Here is an 18,510-nt window from a genome sequence, read left to right as displayed (position 1 = left end):
TATTTTTAGATAAACTCAGTTTACCACATCATCCGTAGACTAGCCTATCACATTATGACATGTCATTAAATAGTGGCACTATCATAATTTTGTTTATTACTTATTTATACTTTTGAATAGTAATATTACGATAGTGCCATTATTTTAATGACGTGTTATAATATGATAGGATTAGTCTACGGATGACGTGGTGGACTGAATCTACCTAAGATGAGTTAATTTTGGTGGGTTAAATAGTATTGCTCTATTCTGAATTAGAAAAAGAAAAAAGAAAAAAGCATAATAATGAGAATCCATGATTAATTGTAAGGAGTTAACAAGAAAGTGCAATTCTGCAACTGTATGTATCAAAGTCAAGTCCTCTGTTTTCCTCTTCCAAACCCATATTTTTCTCTCCTTTATCTCTCAAAATCGAAAAAGAAAAAACAAAACAAAAACAAAATTCCACTGCTAAATGGAACTTCCTTATAACAAGAGAATTAAACATGGATTTTCACAAATTCACAACAGAGAACTTGGTTTATTCAAACCCAGAAACTTCTCCAAAACATTCTCTGCTTCTGAGGTATTTTTTTTGATTGATTGCCTATTTTTTCACTGTTTTTAAATTGTTTTCATGGTTTTAATGATAACCAATAAATTAATTTTGATGCAGGAAATTGTGAAGCAAATAAATCTTTATGGGAAGCTGATGGGTCATGAGGGTTGTGTAAATTCAGTAGAGTTTAACTCTACTGGTGATGTTCTTGTGTCAGGTTCTGATGATAAAAATGTTATGTTTTGGGATTGGATTAGTGGAACAACAACTGTTTCATATCCTTCTGGTCACTTTGATAACATATTTCAGACCAAGATCATGCCTTTAACTGATGATCGTACAATAGTTACTTCTTCAGCTGATGGTCAGGTGAATTATGATCAAGAATTGAGTTAAATTTCAGTTCTTTCAAAGCTTGTAGTTTGTTCTTTAGTTGTTGAATTCTAGCAAATATGAAAAATTGAGTGATTAGATATCATCCGTGAATTCTTAGATTTATTAGAATTATGTATTAGCTTAGTTCGAATCCGAGCTATTGGTGATCAATTTATCGTTGTTCGCTTTTACTTTGAGCCTAAGTAGCACGCACCCTTCATTTAATCAACAGACATGAAACTTCATATTTAACATAGGAAACCTTATAATAACACCATCTCGTCATATCCGTGTCCCGTTTCTCCATATCCGTGTCCATGCTACATATTTGAGCTATCGGGGATCAATTTCGAAATTGTGATATTGTTTTTGTAGTTTGTTATTGATAGGTTAGCCCGTCGGTTTTATGCATTTCATCTGTTGTATACCTGCAGGTGAGAGTTGGCCAGGTGCTGGAGGATGGCAGAGTTGATACGAAAAAGTTGGGGAAGCACCAAGGGCGTGTTTACAAGCTTGCTGTGGAGCCAGGAAGTCCCCACATATTTTATAGTTGCGGTGAAGATGGTTTTGTGCAACATGTTGGTTAATTTATGTTATGCTTTTTCGGAAGTTCTTTCGGTTGTTTGTTTAGTCCGGCAGTTGATCATTTTCATTACTTTGCAGTTTGATCTGCGTATGCGCAGCTCGTCTTCTACCAAGCTTGTCTGCTGTTCTTCATTCACAGAAAATAACAGCAGACGATCTTTTAATTGTATAAGTTTGAATTCCATCGTAATTGACCCAAGGAATCCGCATTACTTTGCTGTTGGAGGTTCTGATGAATATGCACGTGTTTACGACTTAAGAAAATGCGGATGGGACGCGTCAAATAGTTTGGATGCACCCTTCAACATATTCTGCCCTCGTCACTTGATCGGGGGTAAAAATGTGCACATCACGGGATTGGCATACTCTAACACAAGCGAACTGCTTGTCTCTTACAATGATGAACTTATTTATTTATTTCAGAAAAGCATGGGAATTGGCCCCGACCCGTTGTCTGTGCCATCCAAAGATCTGCAAAAACCTGAAGAGCCGCAAGTTTACACAGGTCATAGAAATTCAAAGACAGTTAAAGGAGTGAGTTTCTTTGGACCTAATGATGAATATGTATCGAGTGGATCAGATTGCGGAAATATATTTATTTGGAAAAAGAAAGATGGTAAGCTAGTGCGTCTGATGTCTGGCGATAGATATGTTGTAAATCAAATCGATCCCCATCCACATATGCCTATGTTCGCTACATGTGGATTAGAAAAAAATGTGAAACTTTGGGTTCCCATGGCAAGTGAGCATTCTCCAATTCCTGACAACGTGGAACGGGTACTAAAGTTTGCATTTTTCTTTATTTTTTTGCTTTTGGATTAATATTGATATTGATTATCCCATTGTTTTCTTCTGTACGAAAAGATTATGGAATCAAATCGGCAGGGGAGAGAGGACAATTCGCGGGTGAATCTTACCCCAGATGTGATCATGCACGTTCTGCGCCTGCAAAGGCGGCAAGCATTAGCATATGTAGAAAGGAGATATAATAGAGGTGATGTTGAGAGTGATGACGAAGAAGCAGAGGCATATGCTTTTGGATTTTCAACCGGCGATGCTTCTTCCGAAGCGGGTTCAGACGAAAATTCCGGAGAGTGTAATATTAGCTAGAGTTTGTAAGTTAGACGCGTACGAATTTCCTATTCCATGTTTCTCATGGAACTTCTTGCCCTGAAAGTCCTTGCTTTTTGTACAGTTTTGTATCAATAATAATATGTTTACTTCAATGTCTTCCTGTTCTTGCATAGCAGATGGGATTGTATGGAGTTGGGTTAAACATAGAATTCTTTCAAGGCCTTAAGTAGATAACTAGAGATCGATATGTTCATAGTTATGTTATATATGTTCATGAGAAGCAGTGAGAATTTAGATTGAAAATAAAACATGTTTAAATTTTTAAAATCTTACATTTGAATAATATTAAGGTTACATGTAGATTTGTTCGTGGAATTGAATAATATCTTTGAGGTATCTTATATGTATCTACAAGAGAAATTCTTAGATGTATTGAGAAATATTTAGATAGACCCATTCTACCACATCATTCATGGACAAAGTCTATTATATTATAACACGTTATTAAAATAGTGGCATTAGCGTAATATTACCATTAAATATTTTAATGACGTATTACAATATGATAAGTTTAGTCTATAAATAACGTGATAGACTGAGCCTACCTAAAAATTTATCGTATTTACAATGTATTTTTTGTGGGGAAAAATAGAAATGTTAAAGAAAGGTCCCCATAAATTTAGTTGTTTCTGGATAGTTTTGTGGTTAACCCTTTTATTTTTTTTTCTTCTAAATTTAATACGACTATTGAGTAAGCTTTGGGCAATGAAAAATAGACTTCAATTTAACTTTATACTATAAAAGCTTAAAGGCTGTTTATACAAATGGCTTAAGTTATTTACACAAATATATTTGTACTTCATAAAAAAATAATGTACAAAAATCTCAAAATTAAATAATCAAAGTTTATATTTATATCTAACAACACAAATAAGGCCGACTTTGAATTGATATCAAGCCATGATGTATAAATATTTTTTTTTGTCAAAAACTGAAATTCTTTAAACATAAAAGATTTATGGATCAAAAACATAAATTTTATAAAAAGTGAATCATGAAATATAGGCTTAATTGCTTTAAAATCATGAATTTTAGCATATTTTACAATTTTAACACAAATTTTGAATTTTCATAATGCCGAACACCAACTTTCATATTTTTACAATTTAGCACGCTGAACAATAATTCGTTAAAAAATTGTCGATATGCACACTGAAACAATGTATATCACGAATTACTTGATATTTTGAATTGCAAAAAACTACTCATTCGTGTATGAAATTTTCAAAACTATAAATTCGTGTTAAAATTATAAAACTGTTTACACTGGCCCAAAAAAAAAAGCTCATATGTTCAATTCGGGTTTTTAAACCCAAAAGCCATCGACTATCCTTTTATTCCTATCTTAACTTAGTAGTTATCTTTTTTAGTCATTATCTTATTTTTAGTCATTATTTTAATTATTTAGTTTAGTATTTATCTAAATAAGAGATTGTATCTCACTAGACTAGGTTTTCTATTTTAGGGTATGTCCCCTATAAATAGCTAGTTTTAGGTTTGTATTAGCTACAACTCAAATCAATCAACAAATACAACTTCAAAGCCCTGCGCTTTTCTATCCCCAACCTCCGCGGTTGGTTAATTTAGGAGTAGTTTTCAGTATTAATCTCGCCTGAGTTCATAACTCCCAAATTATTACTATTAGATCACGTGGTTAAATGTCTTTAACCAAACAACACACTTTTCTGACTAAATTTCGGTCTAAAGCATACTTCCATACAGAACCCATTATAAATTCAAAGATTCGCGTGTCTGGAAATTTTCCACGCAAACATCGGCGACTCCACTGGGGACGCATTTATGGTGAGCACAAAAACCGGAACTATGAAGAAAATTTATAGGTGCACTCGTTCAAGTAGTCGAGTCCAACCCGAAGTAGATTGCACATGTTCATGCGATCCAAATTCATACTTGAAGAAGATCGTGACAAATGGCGACAAGTCAGGGTTACAGCCGCAAAAGAGGACCGACGCAGTGACAATGACCGTCGAGTTTCAGCTGCAAAAGGGGACCGACGCACCCCCCTGCTGGGACGACGACCGTCGATCTCAGAGTCAAGCATCTGAATCAAGTACACGAAGAGGAGACAAATGATTATGTCTGCAACCTACCTCTCTCTCGTCCCTCACTATCACGTGCCGATTTCATAACCATGCGTAATGAGTTAGTCTAGAAAAAATCGGCGGGTATGTGATGAGGCGATGAATCAGATGGAGGGAGCCATTAAAATAATTTAAAGGGAGAAAAAGGCGGATTTCGATAGTTTAACGAGTGTTGTGAAATTATTGGTGAAAATCTTGTCAGGATAATATATATCGCTGAGACTGCCAATAAAAGGGCCGAATTTCTCTAAAAGCCGAATAATCTTGGAGTTCGAAAGATATCGGCCAAGCAAAGTATCAAATGCAAATAGGCGATCAAAATTGGAGCCTATCATGAATGATTATCAGTGTTTTAAGAAAAATGATCGGCCAAATTTCTTGTTCAAATCAAGAAATCTAGACATGCCCGGAATAAATCAGATTGAAAATTCCATCATACAACAAAAGACATGTGGCCCGCCAAGTTGTTCAACTGAGTAGAAGCATGCAGTAATGTTCATTTGTCCTTGTAAGAATTGAAAAGAAAAGAGTGGGCCAGCTTTCATTTTTTATGAGCAAACAGGAGCAAGAAAGGAAAAATGAATGGAGGAGCAGTAACTAGACAATGACACGGCTTGCACCTAAGATCGGCCAAAGATTTATAATTCTTGAGTTTATAATAATGAGGCCAATCAATTTTATGTGCTGGTTACCGAAATCCGATCGGGCAAAACAAATGGTGAGCGATAAATTTGATTTTTTCGGTCTAAGCGACCGATCACTGGATAATTTATGGCATACAATATATAAATATGTCTCTTCACCTTTCTTAACATCCAGCTAAAAAGACGTGGGGGGCATTGTTTACACTGGCCCAAAAAGAAAAGCTCATATGGGCTAATTCGGGTTTTTAAACCCAAAAGCCATCGACTATCCTTTTATTCCTATCTTAACTTAGTAGTTATCTTTTTTAGTCATTATCTTATTTTTAGTCATTATTTTAATTATTTAGTTTAGTATTTATCTAAATAAGAGATTGTATCTCACTAGACTAGGTTTTCTATTTTAGGGTCTGTCCCCTATAAATAGCTAGTTTTAGGTTTGTATTAGCTACAACTCAAATCAATCAACAAATACAACTTCAAAGCCCTGCGCTTTTCTATCCTCAACCCTCGCGGTTGGTTAATTTAGGAGTAGGAGTAGTTTAAACAATAATTTTGCTTGGGTTTCTTAACCTCCAGATTAATGTTTTAATTTAGTTTAATCAAACCCTATTCAACTTTTCGGACCGAACCGGTTAAAGCATCGAGCTGTAAAGTACCCATCTATAAATTCAAAGATTCGAGTATGAAAATATTTTCCTGCGAACAAAAACACATTAGAATTCATGTCTTTAAAGCAGTTAAACCTAATATTATTCAAATGTAAGAATTTAAAATTTAAACATGTTTTATTTTCAACATAAATTCTCACTGATCAAATCGGAGCTCCATTTCATTCAATTTGATGAAAAAAAGACCTGGACTCAATCATGGGCCTCACAAGGCCCATTAAGAAATAGAATTCTCTAGTAGTCATATCAAATTACCACGCCTTTAGTAGTTAATTTGATAAATCGTGAAAAAGAAATGAAGAAGAATATTGACGTACTTTTGTAGCGAAACACTTGTATTCGTAATAGTGAGAATAAGTTGGTGTTTAGCGGAGTTATCATTTCGCGCTCTCCGATTTCATTTTCTTTCCACTTTCATCTTCTCCTTCAAAAGCTCAATACGAAAGATTCGATCTCAAACAGTGAAATCCAACGTTGAAGCAACAAACCGTTTTAGCAAGTAATCAATACATCAAGGGAAAAGCAAATGGTGACAGTTATCAACATGCATGATGACAGTTACCAAAATGTATTGGCTATTTGTGCACCCAAAAATTGTGTTCGATCATGCAGATGGTGATGAATCGTTGATTAAAACAAGCAACTTCATGCAAATATATCCAGATGGAACAGAAATGAGGAAGCAATTGATTCACCGCAATTGATACACCAGTAAGTTTCCCTATATGCGGAACAAAGGTAACTGTAACACTTCAAATTTTTTCTATTTTTTTTTTATTTGCTTTTGATGATTTTTCATTTAGTTAACTGCTTATATTTTAATGAAATAAGTCTAATTGAATCATAACTAATCCATGTTACTTGTAGAACTTCATTGAACAAGAAATCTTTAACTTTTATGCATCATATTGGGATTCACATAATTTGTCAACAAATTTTTAAATAATCAATTTTTGTTTTTTCATTCCTGATCTTTTTTATTTCTTATGTCATTGATGGTGTTGTTTAACATGATTTTTAATGGATTAGTACGTAAGCGTTTCTAATTATATCACATTTTGACAAAAGTTTATCGTATTTTAAAAAATATATTTTCAACTCATTAATTTCATAATTTTTCTTGAATATGATTTCCAAATTTAACTAGTTAACTAGTTATATTTTTTGAATTTTTGTTTCATTTAAGTTATGTAACTCTTTTTCTTTTAGTTTCAGATTAACATTTTGGAAAAATTCATAAATAATATAACAATTATGATGTTCCATCAATTACTACCTTTCTAAATTTTTATGTCTTTCTAAATTTTATTTGTTGATTAATCATGATTTTGAAGTACAATTTATTAAAATCTTATAGTTCGCTTCTCTTTCTCAATTACTTCAGTTGCATGTTTTTTCTTGTTCAATCAATATCTTGGTCTGTGTTTATGCACTTAGAAAAATGACGATTGAAGCGATTTTACTGTCTGAAATTTTCAGAAATATATTTACTCTCTGAAATTTTCTTAATCCGATTCTTCTACATTCCTTGCCGCATCTTCTAGATTTTTACCGGTTGCTTCTTCTTCCATCTTCATGATCAGGTAAGGGTTAAAGAATACAAAAATTAACACAATAGATTATGTACTTATATTAACCTTCTTTTTGTATTGTGTTTCCTAATCCTTACATGTTTCAGTAGTTATTTCCTAATTGGAATACACGTGTTGTGAGTACATGAAAATTAAATTTGTATGGAAACCCTAGTTTAAATTTTAGTTACTGATAATAAACAAACTAATTAACAAGTATATATATCTACTTCAAAAATACGTACGTATATATATTGTTTTTTAATGAACTTTCATAAATTATTTGTATGATAGAAACTTGTTACTTTAAATAACTAAACAATGAATTTGACATAAATATATGATGGTTATCTTTACATTAGCAATGTTTTTTTATGCTTTAATTAAGGTACGCAAACAAACAATTTTTTCTTTTCATAAAAAAGATATTAATTTTAATATTTTTAATCTAATTATTATAATTAGTTTTAGTTTCAAGTTACGACCGAGTTCAACAACAAGCGAATTATGTTATGATTTGAGATGGTATTTTAAAAAAATATATTTTTTTTGTAACGTTATTATAAAATTGATGTAATAAGTATATTTTATTAATTCAAATAATTTCCTTTTATTAAATTTTCTGAAAAAAAATATATCTGTTAATGCTTAATCACAGTTATAATCTTAACAATCTTTCGTTCTATTTAGATCTCATCCATGGAAATGAGAATTGGAGATCAAGTCTTTGACATAATTACTAAGAAGAAAATAACTGATGTTTGAGTGATTTTTTTCGTATTTTTATGAGTTTTATTTAATTTTAAAATAATATATTTTTGTATACTTTGTGATTTTTTTAGTCATTTCTTAAAAAATTCATCCCCAATTGGGTGTTTATTGTCCCTTTATGAGTGTTTATATCTCATATGGCGAGTTTTCTTTATCACGTTTACTTATACAAGAGGGGCTATTTGAGAAGCCCCTCTAGCTCACATCCTTCCTCGGCTACCTCATTGGACACCACTACTGTCAGGTAAGATCGAATTAATTTTATTATTGTTTTTAATTTCAATAATCAGGTATTCTATTATGGTGATTGCTGCTCTGGATGAACTCGACATTTCAATTTTTACTTTCCTACAAAATCAAGGTAATATTTATAGCACATTAGCCGCTACCAACTGTAAGTAATTTCTTCATTTTTTATTATTTTATGTTTATTATTCATTATTGCTACCGTTCGTTTAACAAATTATCCATATATTGATATTAAATTTGTTAAATGAATGTGTAATTGGATGGCTCAAATAGTAGCCGCGAAGTCCACTTTTAGTTCTTTTATTTCAAGAGGGTTTCATCATCTTCATGAGATGGCCTTTCTTATTATATATTTATATATTATTATCTTTGGCAAAAAAAAAAAAAAAAAAATTACCACGCCTTTAGCACGTGCAGGTTATCGTTACATTAAACCACTTCCCGCTTATGAATACAAAATTCAAAATATAAAACAAAAATAATAATCAGATTGATCACTTTCTTCCTCAAAATCACAAAAAAGAACTGAATCCATTTCAGTGATTTCTACTCAATGGAGACGGATCTGTCACTGATTGAGATTTCCGGAGAAGACGATTCGCTTCTCTCATCTACACAACAATCTCCAACCGACGTCGTTTCCCATCCCAATAATTCCTTCTTCTCATGCTCTCCTCTTCTCCAAACACGCAGTAGATCTACTGTTTCTCCTTTTATGTGCTCTCCGATTACCGGTGAGTGAGTCCCTTTCACTTCAATTTCTTGGGATTTCATGTTAATTCCATTCGTACTGTATGTATTTTATCCGCATTGTGCTCGAGTGTAATCTAGGGTTTGAGTTTTAATAGGCTGTGATTTATTCTTAATTTCTGTTAAATTAGGAAGTAAAATTACGGTTTTATTTTATTCTATTGTGCTGTGTTGTAGAGGAGGAGGATAAACCCAGCTGTTCTAATCGTGAAGAGGATAATAGTATGGGTAAGGAAAATGTTAATGGCAGCAAACAACAAGAAGCGATTAAACTCTGCATTGAGCCTCAGCAAATGAAGAGAAAGAAAAGGGGTGGCGGATTTAATCTCCGTAAAAGCATAGCTTGGAATAGAGCTTTCTTTACTGATGAAGGTTTTAATTACTCGTTTTTCTTAACCTATTCTTATGAATGTTTAATTATTGCTTGTAATTTTGTCGAGTTATTGTTCGAATTAGTAGTATTATTATTTGTATGTAGGTGTTTTGGATCAATCGGAGTTATCAATGCTTAATAATGGGAATTCTGGGAAGATGCTGTCAGCTATACATGAAGGCGGAGAGTCGTTATCTGGTGATTTGCTAACAGTTGATAGTAATTTATCCAAGCCTCCTAGGACTCCAGGTCAAGGAAGAAAAGTTTCTGCCATGTCACCGAAGCTTGGTTCACCAGCTAGACATAACAAAACTTCCCCATCTTCTTCTTGTGGTGTTTCTCAAGTATGGTTTACGTTTCTTTTATCTTTTATATCCCATTTTCTTGTGTAATCTCTTTAATTCTTGCTTGAAGTAAAGTATTTGCCAGCCCCTTTTTAAATTAATTATAGAAAGTTCCATGGAAAATTAGTTGGAATGAAATTCAAGGTGGGTGATGTTGTTCCAAACATGCTTTTCTGCAGGCCAAGCGGAAGATTCTTACACCACATGATAGCAATAGAAGTGCCTCTAAGCGAAGTGGCTGTCCCCGACCAGTTGGTTCTTCTTCATATCCTTTTAGATTTATTTCATTAAAAGTAGGTTGTTTGAAGATTGTTATAAATTTCTTACATATACTTATTTTTCTTTTCCTTTTTTGTTCCTATGCAATTGTGGCCTTAACTTCTTTGAACTGTTAGACGGATTCTAAACACAAATGTAAACACAAACACAACAAAAGTTGTTGCTAAAGACGCAAGAGTTTCTAAACGGTTGGTTCCAAAGACAGATTCCGTTGCTTCTACATCATCTAGATGTTCCACAACAAGCGCTGGCCTCCCTAAGCGCAATGTCATTTCTCAGCCAGGTGACTTTATGTATATGACTGTGACATATTAAGAATTTCTATGTTCTTGGTGCAGCTTCCAGATTTAGTTTCTCATCTGCATCATATCTTGAGAAGTACTAGCTCATCCGACATATGATTTTCTTTTCCTGCTCTTATTCTCTGTTAGATCAGATCTTCAGACTTCACTGTATCATGAGATGATATTCAATTAAATATGTAAATGATGTGTCTGCAGGCATTACTCATAGAACGGTAGGACTTAAGGGAACTTCCACTGATACAAAAATAGCCAGTAATAGTGTAAAATCTGGCCCTGATGGGAAATTGATTAGAAAACCAACTGGTCAGCCAGCAAGAAGAAATATGGTAAGAAACAAACTATTAAAAGTAACAGCCACTGTATGTCAATTTATTAGAAATTTGTGTGACTACAGAGACCAGGCTGACAAAATTTTGTAGAATTATACTATCTTATTACCTAACATACACCTCTTTTGTTGAATTTTATCAAAGGTAAAAATCAGCTCAGTACCTGAAATACATTCATCATCCAGTGCACAACTTCCCCAGGTTGGCCAAGTAAAAAATAGTTTAAAAGTTATACCAGATTCAGCAGTTCCAGTGGCTCATCCAGCACGTGGCCACGATAGTAATACCAGAAACATTGCAGCCTCTTTCTCTCAAAATGCTTGTAATAATGTTGGGCTCATGCAACCTCCACAACCTCAAAAAGCTAAAACATCAGGCTTACGAATGCCATCACCATCACTGGGATTCTTTGGTCAGGTATGCCATTTGATGATTTGTTTAAAAGAAATACCTATTAGTGCTTTATTAACTCTTTATCAGATTTTTCAACCTCCCGTGGCAAATTGATGTGCAGTCGAAACCTTCTGAGAGAAGCAGTCAAGCCTCCAGTCTTGCCAAGTCTAACATTCCTAGTTTTAACAGAACTGGTGCCTTAAATACTGTCCAGCAGAGGCCGCCACGACCGTCCGGGAATATACCTGTATACTCTAGTATGATTCACTCTGTGGCACCCACTGATACTGCCTCAAATGCAAAGATCAAATCCAACTTGGAATTGAGTAATAGGCAGAATTTGGCATTGCAGTTGCAATCTAATCCTAACAGTAAAGATTCAATAAATCAGAAGCAGAAGCTGCATACAATTACTGATGATGTCAATCAACATTCTCTAGATGTTGATGAATCATGTAAAATTAAGGTCTCAAGCATGAAGAAATTAGAACTGCAGAAGCAGCAGAACAATGATACTAAGTTGTCTTTACAAATTGGTCCATGTGAACAACCAGAAAAAGGTGTTGATAGGAGTGTTATTGACATCTGTCTCAATAATATAAACTCCACTGGTGCCGGTGTAGACTCCTCCCATTTTACTTCCCCTCTTTGCCTCCAAGTGAAATCTCAAGGTCCTTCTGAGACGAAAACTATAAATGTTGACCAACATGTGGAAGACATACTGCAGAAATCCTCTAAGAAAAATCTTAGTGCCTGTTCAGAGCCTGAGTCTGCAGAAGTTGACAATTTTAGATATGAGGTTGCTCTAGAAGTGCATGAAGATGAGCTAAGTGGTATGCATGAAGCCAGGAGGCAGTGCTCCCAACAAGTTGAGCTGATGAATCCTGATATCTGCATAACTGATTCAAATTCTGATGTGGAGAGGTCGAGGCTGAATGATACTTTGTTAGAGAAGAGCAAATCATCTGAAGAGCTTAGCAAATCTGGTAGTTTGAAACCTGCAGATGTTCTTCTGGAAGTCCAAGAGGCTGGTGCAACTTCTTATTGCCCATCTCTCTTTCCAAAAGTGGAGCTCACAGAAGATGGCTCTACTGGAATTGGTTATTCAAGTGAAAAATTACATGCAGGTGATGCAGAAATGCTGTCTGTAGAGGGTGATATACTGGTTGAAAGTGGCAATAACTCAATGGACACTTCAGCAGTGGGTAATTCAGATTTGATGGATATTGACTATCCAAGTGCAAAATCTGCAGAAGAATACGAGCTTCCAAATTCCTGTATTTTAACAGAACAGGATACTTATGGACCACTTTCTAATGATGACTCAGTTCGTGGAGTATGTTCTGAATATGACCAGGAGAAAAATCTCCTTCAGAGTCAGAAATCTGCTGAATTAAGAAAAACCAATGACCGCGGAGGTGACTTAGGCAGTGTTGATGTTCCTTGTTTAATATCACCTCTTAGTCAAGATTGTGGTTTTAATGAACCTGGGATAATCCAGTGTATTAAGTTGGAAAATGCTTTAGTGGCTTCTATAGACAGCGAGCTGGCAGATAATAACAATGTTAAACTCTGTGGTGAAGCCAACACTTTGGCATCGGAAAGGATGGAAAAAAGCAATATGACCGGAGCATTCATCACTGACAATCCTGAGATGAATATTCTTTATCCAAACAGAGGAGATTTGAGATGGAGCAAACTCGAGAATCTCATTGTCACAACCCAAAATAATCCCATTATACGTCTTAAGGCTGCTTCTGGGATGACCAACAAAAAAGATAGTGAAGGCGCGATAGACAAACAATATCCTTTTTCTGATTCACAGCCAGATAGTGATGCTTGTAGTGTGGAAGGGATAACTGGTATACAGCACACTGATCGCTTGACTGGCGTACGGGATGTGAGAGAACAGACTGCAGAGGAAACTAAGCTGATAAATTTTTGTTCTCAAGAAGCTGAACAGGTGAATCATAGTCTAGATATGTGTGATGACGACTCAAGAGACAAATGCAGATCCTTGAAAGATGTCAGTGCAATTGGTGTAAGTGGATTTGCAATTCCTCAAAGTCCACACCTATACAGTATCAGAGAAAATGAACTTGCTGGTAATGGCAATATGGAAGATGCACTAGAGGTGTCCTTAGATGAGAGTTCATTGCCTGATATGTGTAATGATGACTTAAGTGACAAATGCAGATCCTTGAAAGATGTCAGTGCAATTGATGGAAATGAATTTGAAATTCCTCAAAGTCCACAGCTATCCAGTATCAGAGAAAATGAACTTGCTGGTAATGCCGATATGGAAGATGCACTAGAGGTGTCCTTAGATGAGAGTTCATTGGGTGATAGCTACAGCGGTAATAAATACACTTTTGTGGAAAAAAAGAAGCCTTCGTTGGTATGTGTTGATACCAGCAAAGAGCATGCCGAGATTCAAAATTTTGGACTTGTAATTGAACAAGTTCCTGTGGAAAATCACGGTTTGTGTTTGAATGATAACTTGGTGCTTATGGATTCTTCTGTTGAACCGCAGGAGACCAATAATCTTGAGAATGTTTCAGGTATTAACGATTGTCCTAGGGAACCAAAAAGTTCCAATGATTGCTCCTTTATGAAAGGAGATGTAGACTTTAATATGGATGCGGATGCTTTATCCATTCAGGCATCAGTTGAAAATATTAAATGTCATATGGACTCTGAGTACAGGAGTGGTTATGAGATTGACAATCAAGCTTGTCCTTCCAATCTTGGGTCATCCTCTGAGACAAATGAAGATCAGATGCCATTGGCTGCAAATACTTTTGTCTCCAAGGCATTTTGTTCTTTGAATGAACAAACCAATCAGACCTCAAATGAAGGCACCCAGCAGGATTTGCAAGAAGATTTTACATTGACTGTTACTTTATCAACAGAAGCTGAAATTAACATTCATAGAAGCAATGGAAATAGTAACAGTGAACTGCAAAATGGGTTGGAAAGTGTTATGCACTCCAAAGAAGTTGAGGATGCAAAAAACTCACTGTAAGGATTTTAAACCTATCTCTTCTTTATGTATATGTTTCCTCTTGTCAATCCTTTAATCGTTATGGTAAGCATATGACACGCCTATTAGAAATAATAATAGAACCATAGTTGCAGCTTCACATAAGATATGGATTTTTTTTTGTTGGATTGGTTATTTGACATGATGATCATAAGGTCTAGAGTTTCATCCATGATAATTATCATTTTTGATTAGTTAAATATATGAGCACTATGTAGTATGGAACAGGAAACTTGAAATGAGAAAACAGAATGATGTTTTAAGAAGTTACAAATATTGAGTTTTGGAGCTTCAAAGCTTTTCTGAAAATGAAAACGAAACATGAAATGTAGGACTTGAGAAGTTTTCAGACAACAAAATGAGCTTGAAGGTGAAATAGATAAACAATACAAGAAAAAATTATATTCTTTTTCTTATTCACAGCCAAATAATGTTGCTTGTTGTAGTGAAGGGGCCATTGATATACAGCACACTGATTGCTCGACTGGCATATGGGATGTGAAAGAACAGACTGCAGAGCAAGCTAAGTTGATAAATTCTTGTTCTCAAGAAGCTAAACAGGTGAATCGTAGTCAAGATATGTGTGATGACGACTTAACTGAAAAAGGCAGATCCTTGAAAGATGTCGGTGCAATTGGTGGAAGTGGATTTAAAATTACTCAAAGTCCACAGCTATACAATATCAAAGAAAATGAACTTGCGGGTAATACCAATGCGGATTATGCGCTAGAGGGGTCCTTAGTTGAGAATTCATTAGCCGACAGAAACAGCGGCAACAAATGCACCTTTGTGGAAAAAAATAAATCACCATTGGTGTGTGTTGATACCAGCAAACATGCCGAGCTTCGAAGTCTTGGACTTGTAATTGAACAAGTTCCTGTTGAAAATCATGGTTTGTGTTTGAATGATAACTTGGTGCTTATGGATTCTTCTGTTGAACAGCGGGAGAACAATAATATTGAGAATGTTTCAGACATTAATGATTGTCCAAGGGAATCAAAAAGTTCTGACGATTGCCCCTTTATGAAGCAAGATGCAGGCTTTAATATGGATATGGATGCAGAGCCCTTATCCTCAGAGGCATCAGTTGAAAATGGCAAATGTCGCAGGAGTGATTATGAGCTTGAAAATCAAGCTTGGCTTTCCAATCTTGGGTCGTTGTCTGAGACAAATGAAAATCAGATGCCATTGGCCACAAATGCTTCTGGCTCTAAGGCATTTTGTTCTTTGAATGAACAAACCAACGAAACTTCAAGTGAAGGTACTCAGCAGGATATGCAAGAAGATTTGTCGTTGACTACTACTTTGCCAGCGGAAGTTGAAATTAACATTCATCTAGGCAATGGAAATAGTAACAGTGAACTGCAAAACGGGTTGGAAAGTGTCATGTCCTCCAAAGAAGTTGAAGATACTAAAAACTCACTGTAAGCATTTTTAAACCTGTATCTTCTTTGTGCATGCGCAGTATTTGTTTCCTCTTGTCAACTCTTTAATCATTATGATTAGCATATGACAGGTTAGAAATAATAATATATCCAAAACCATAGTTGCAGTGGATTAGTTATTTGTCACGCTATGTCGCTATGATTGAAAAGTCTAGAGTTTGATCCTCAATATTTACCATTTTTGAGCACTACGTTGCACGGAAAAGAAAATGTCGAAACTGGAGATATCAAATTGATATTTTTCGAAGTATAGTTTGTAAATATTAAGTTTCAAAATCAGAAGCGTTTGTAAAAATAAAAATGAAATATGACTTAAAAAGTTTTTGTGCAACATAATTTGAGTACAAGATAACATGAACCTGTTGTGCGGAGGATATGTTAGAAATAATAATATAACCATAATTGGAGCATAACTTAACTGTTTGACTTTTTGAATGTATTGATTATTTAATTTGACTCCATAACTTTCTTGGAATGAGTACAGTGCATATTCTAAATAGGCTAATCACTCAAAACCCCTCACCTTTAAACTTTTTTTCAATTCCACCCCGACGTTGAAAATTTGTCAATTTTACCCACTTTTAAATTTTCCGTTTTCAATTGTACCCCAATATTTTAATTTTTGTTAATTTTTTTACTTAAATGATGAAATCATTTAATTAATTAAGTCTAAACATGAAATTAAATTCTTTTTTATTTAAAAAAGTACAAATAAATCCTTTATTTTTAAAAACTAACTAAAAACCATAATCAAATTAACACTAATTTAAATTCTTAATTAATTTAACTAAATTTAAATAAATTTTAAAAATATACAATTAGTATATGCGAGACATGAAGAATGTTTTAAACAAATTTCCAAACGCAAAAGACGTTAATTTAATTTTTCAGGGTACAATTGAAACACAAAAATGAAAAACAGGGTAAATTTGACAAATTTTCAACGTCAGGGTATGATTGAAAAGGGGCTAAAAGGTCGGGGGTTTTTAAGACATTAAGCCTATTCTAAAAGTAGTTGAAACTTCTGTTTGGTTTCAGCAAGAAATCAGGGGAAGACAAGAAGCAAGATACCCTGGTTATAAAACCTCCATCAAATGCTGTTCCTTTCTCAGATGAATGGTTAGCTGCTTTTGAAGCTGCTGGAGAGGTACTTCAGCTTATACATATACCCTAGCGTAGAAGATAAGTATTTGGTAATCTAAATGCAAAGTTTTCTGCAGGAAATTCTAGCCAAAAAAGGTGGTGCTGTTCAAAATTCACCCCCAGACAAGTCTCTACCCGAAGCAAGTCCTTGGTCCCCGGTGAGATCCTTTATCCTTAAATCATTTCTACAAGCTCGTACGGGCGCGCTAACGGTTGGTGACTGATTTAACCAAACCGAACTAACCAAATCACTTTATCCTTTTACTTGAACCGGTAGAATTAACTGAAAACCTTTCAATGAATTAACCGAAATAGATCAGTTAATTTGGTTTGACCGAGGTTTTGCTCACCCCCACAAGCCAGTGCATGCTAGTATTTTTTCTATATACTTTTGTAGCTAAAGTAAACAAAACAATGTCTCACCATGGAATGAGAACTGTTTTGCTATTAAAAAAACTGAACTAAATTGAATAACTGAACCGAATAAATATATTTGGTTCAATCCAGTTTGAAATTATAAAAAAATATAATTTCTCGGTTTGGTGCGGTAAGAGAGTAAAAAAAAAACTCCGTTCCCTTTTGGTAAAAAACCGAATCGAACCAGAAAACAAATAAAACCGACCGATTCAGTTTGAAATATTTAATTTTTTTATTAAAAAATGTTTTGGTAAAAAACTTAGAATTTTGGTTTGGTTGGAACTGAATGTACACACCGACAGCATAATGTTTGATCTAACCAGATTCATGTGGTTTTGGTTTTCAGGTAAAGAGGAGAAACAACCAAGAATTAGGACCATATGACTGTACAAAATTTACGAATCCCAATTGAGGAGCAAAACTATAGAGGGGCTCTACTACTGAAATGTACAATACATGCCGACACGAATAGTCTGATTTCTTCCACTTTAGAAGATAAGCTAATCATTCTTTTTCTCTTGACATTTCTGTAGACCTAACTTGACCAACTACATAATAAAATTCAATGCCTTTTCTTTTGCACTAATAAATACACGATGATATAGGGGTGTGCATTTGGTTCTAACCAAACAAAACCAAACCAGGTTGGTTGATTTTTTTGATTCCCTTTGGTTTGCACTAATGTTGACCCAAATGTTTTGTGTTCTAAATCAAACCTTACTGAAAATTTGAATTTTTTTTACCAAATCAAACCGTTTGTGTTATTGTGACTGAAATAGTGCAATAGTAATAGTGATGTGAGGATTGAATGATATAACATTAAGGCCCCCTTTGGAACAATTCTTTTTACTCACTAGAATTCATTTATAAATGAATTCCACAAGAATTCATTTGCAAATGAATTCCGCTGTTTGGAATGAAAAACTATAAACTATAGAATTAAAATGAATTCTGCATATTTATGTTTGGAATGAATTCTATAATCCAATTCTTTTTAATCTATTCCTATATTAACCTTATAACCATTTTACTAAACATTAAAAATTAACTAA

The 18,510-nt window shown here is 34.3% G+C and overlaps 2 protein-coding genes across 3 annotated transcripts; both read left to right on the top strand.

The window, feature by feature from the left end:
- Positions 1-304: 304 nt before the first annotated feature.
- Positions 305-2,724, top strand: LOC126665659 (protein ALTERED SEED GERMINATION 2). Its single transcript, XM_050358513.2, has 5 exons — positions 305-565; positions 656-907; positions 1,348-1,491; positions 1,577-2,275; positions 2,363-2,724. Exons 1-5 carry the CDS (start codon positions 455-457, stop codon positions 2,606-2,608), a joined length of 1,452 nt encoding a protein of 483 aa, XP_050214470.1. The 5' UTR covers positions 305-454; the 3' UTR covers positions 2,609-2,724.
- A 6,392-nt stretch (positions 2,725-9,116) lies between these two features.
- On the top strand, positions 9,117-18,048 carry LOC126660725 (uncharacterized). 2 transcript variants are annotated; one of them, XM_050354387.2, is made up of 13 exons: positions 9,117-9,371; positions 9,565-9,759; positions 9,866-10,104; positions 10,284-10,369; positions 10,494-10,666; positions 10,884-11,014; positions 11,162-11,434; positions 11,532-14,431; positions 14,900-15,345; positions 15,427-15,877; positions 16,937-17,045; positions 17,119-17,199; positions 17,805-18,048. In XM_050354387.2, exons 1-13 carry the CDS (start codon positions 9,191-9,193, stop codon positions 17,868-17,870), a joined length of 5,331 nt encoding a protein of 1,776 aa, XP_050210344.1. In that variant the 5' UTR covers positions 9,117-9,190; the 3' UTR covers positions 17,871-18,048. The 2 variants fall into 2 exon arrangements, with proteins under 2 accessions (XP_050210344.1, XP_050210336.1); XM_050354379.2 differs by having other exon boundaries at positions 14,900-15,877.
- The last annotated feature ends 462 nt before the right edge of the window (positions 18,049-18,510 follow it).

The sequence above is a fragment of the Mercurialis annua genome, linkage group LG1-X (genome assembly GCF_937616625.2).
Source record: "Mercurialis annua linkage group LG1-X, ddMerAnnu1.2, whole genome shotgun sequence".
NCBI classification, from domain to species: Eukaryota; Viridiplantae; Streptophyta; class Magnoliopsida; order Malpighiales; family Euphorbiaceae; genus Mercurialis; species Mercurialis annua.
This window is presented reverse-complemented; position numbering and strand designations above follow the sequence as displayed.

What these genes read in the sequence shown, in the direction of transcription:
- LOC126665659 (XM_050358513.2), top strand. Translation starts at nt 455, where the DNA reads ATGGAACTTCCTTATAACAAGAGAATTAAACATGGATTTTCACAAATT. An exon ending in AAACATTCTCTGCTTCTGAG is followed by an intron (nt 566 to 655) that starts GTATTTTTTTTG and finishes ATTTTGATGCAG; the next exon opens with GAAATTGTGAAGCAAATAAA. An exon ending in TTCCTGACAACGTGGAACGG is followed by an intron (nt 2,276 to 2,362) that starts GTACTAAAGTTT and finishes CTGTACGAAAAG; the next exon opens with ATTATGGAATCAAATCGGCA.
- LOC126660725 (XM_050354379.2), top strand. Translation starts at nt 9,191, where the DNA reads ATGGAGACGGATCTGTCACTGATTGAGATTTCCGGAGAAGACGATTCG. An exon ending in TATGTGCTCTCCGATTACCG is followed by an intron (nt 9,372 to 9,564) that starts GTGAGTGAGTCC and finishes GCTGTGTTGTAG; the next exon opens with AGGAGGAGGATAAACCCAGC. An exon ending in CTTTTGAAGCTGCTGGAGAG is followed by an intron (nt 17,046 to 17,118) that starts GTACTTCAGCTT and finishes AGTTTTCTGCAG; the next exon opens with GAAATTCTAGCCAAAAAAGG.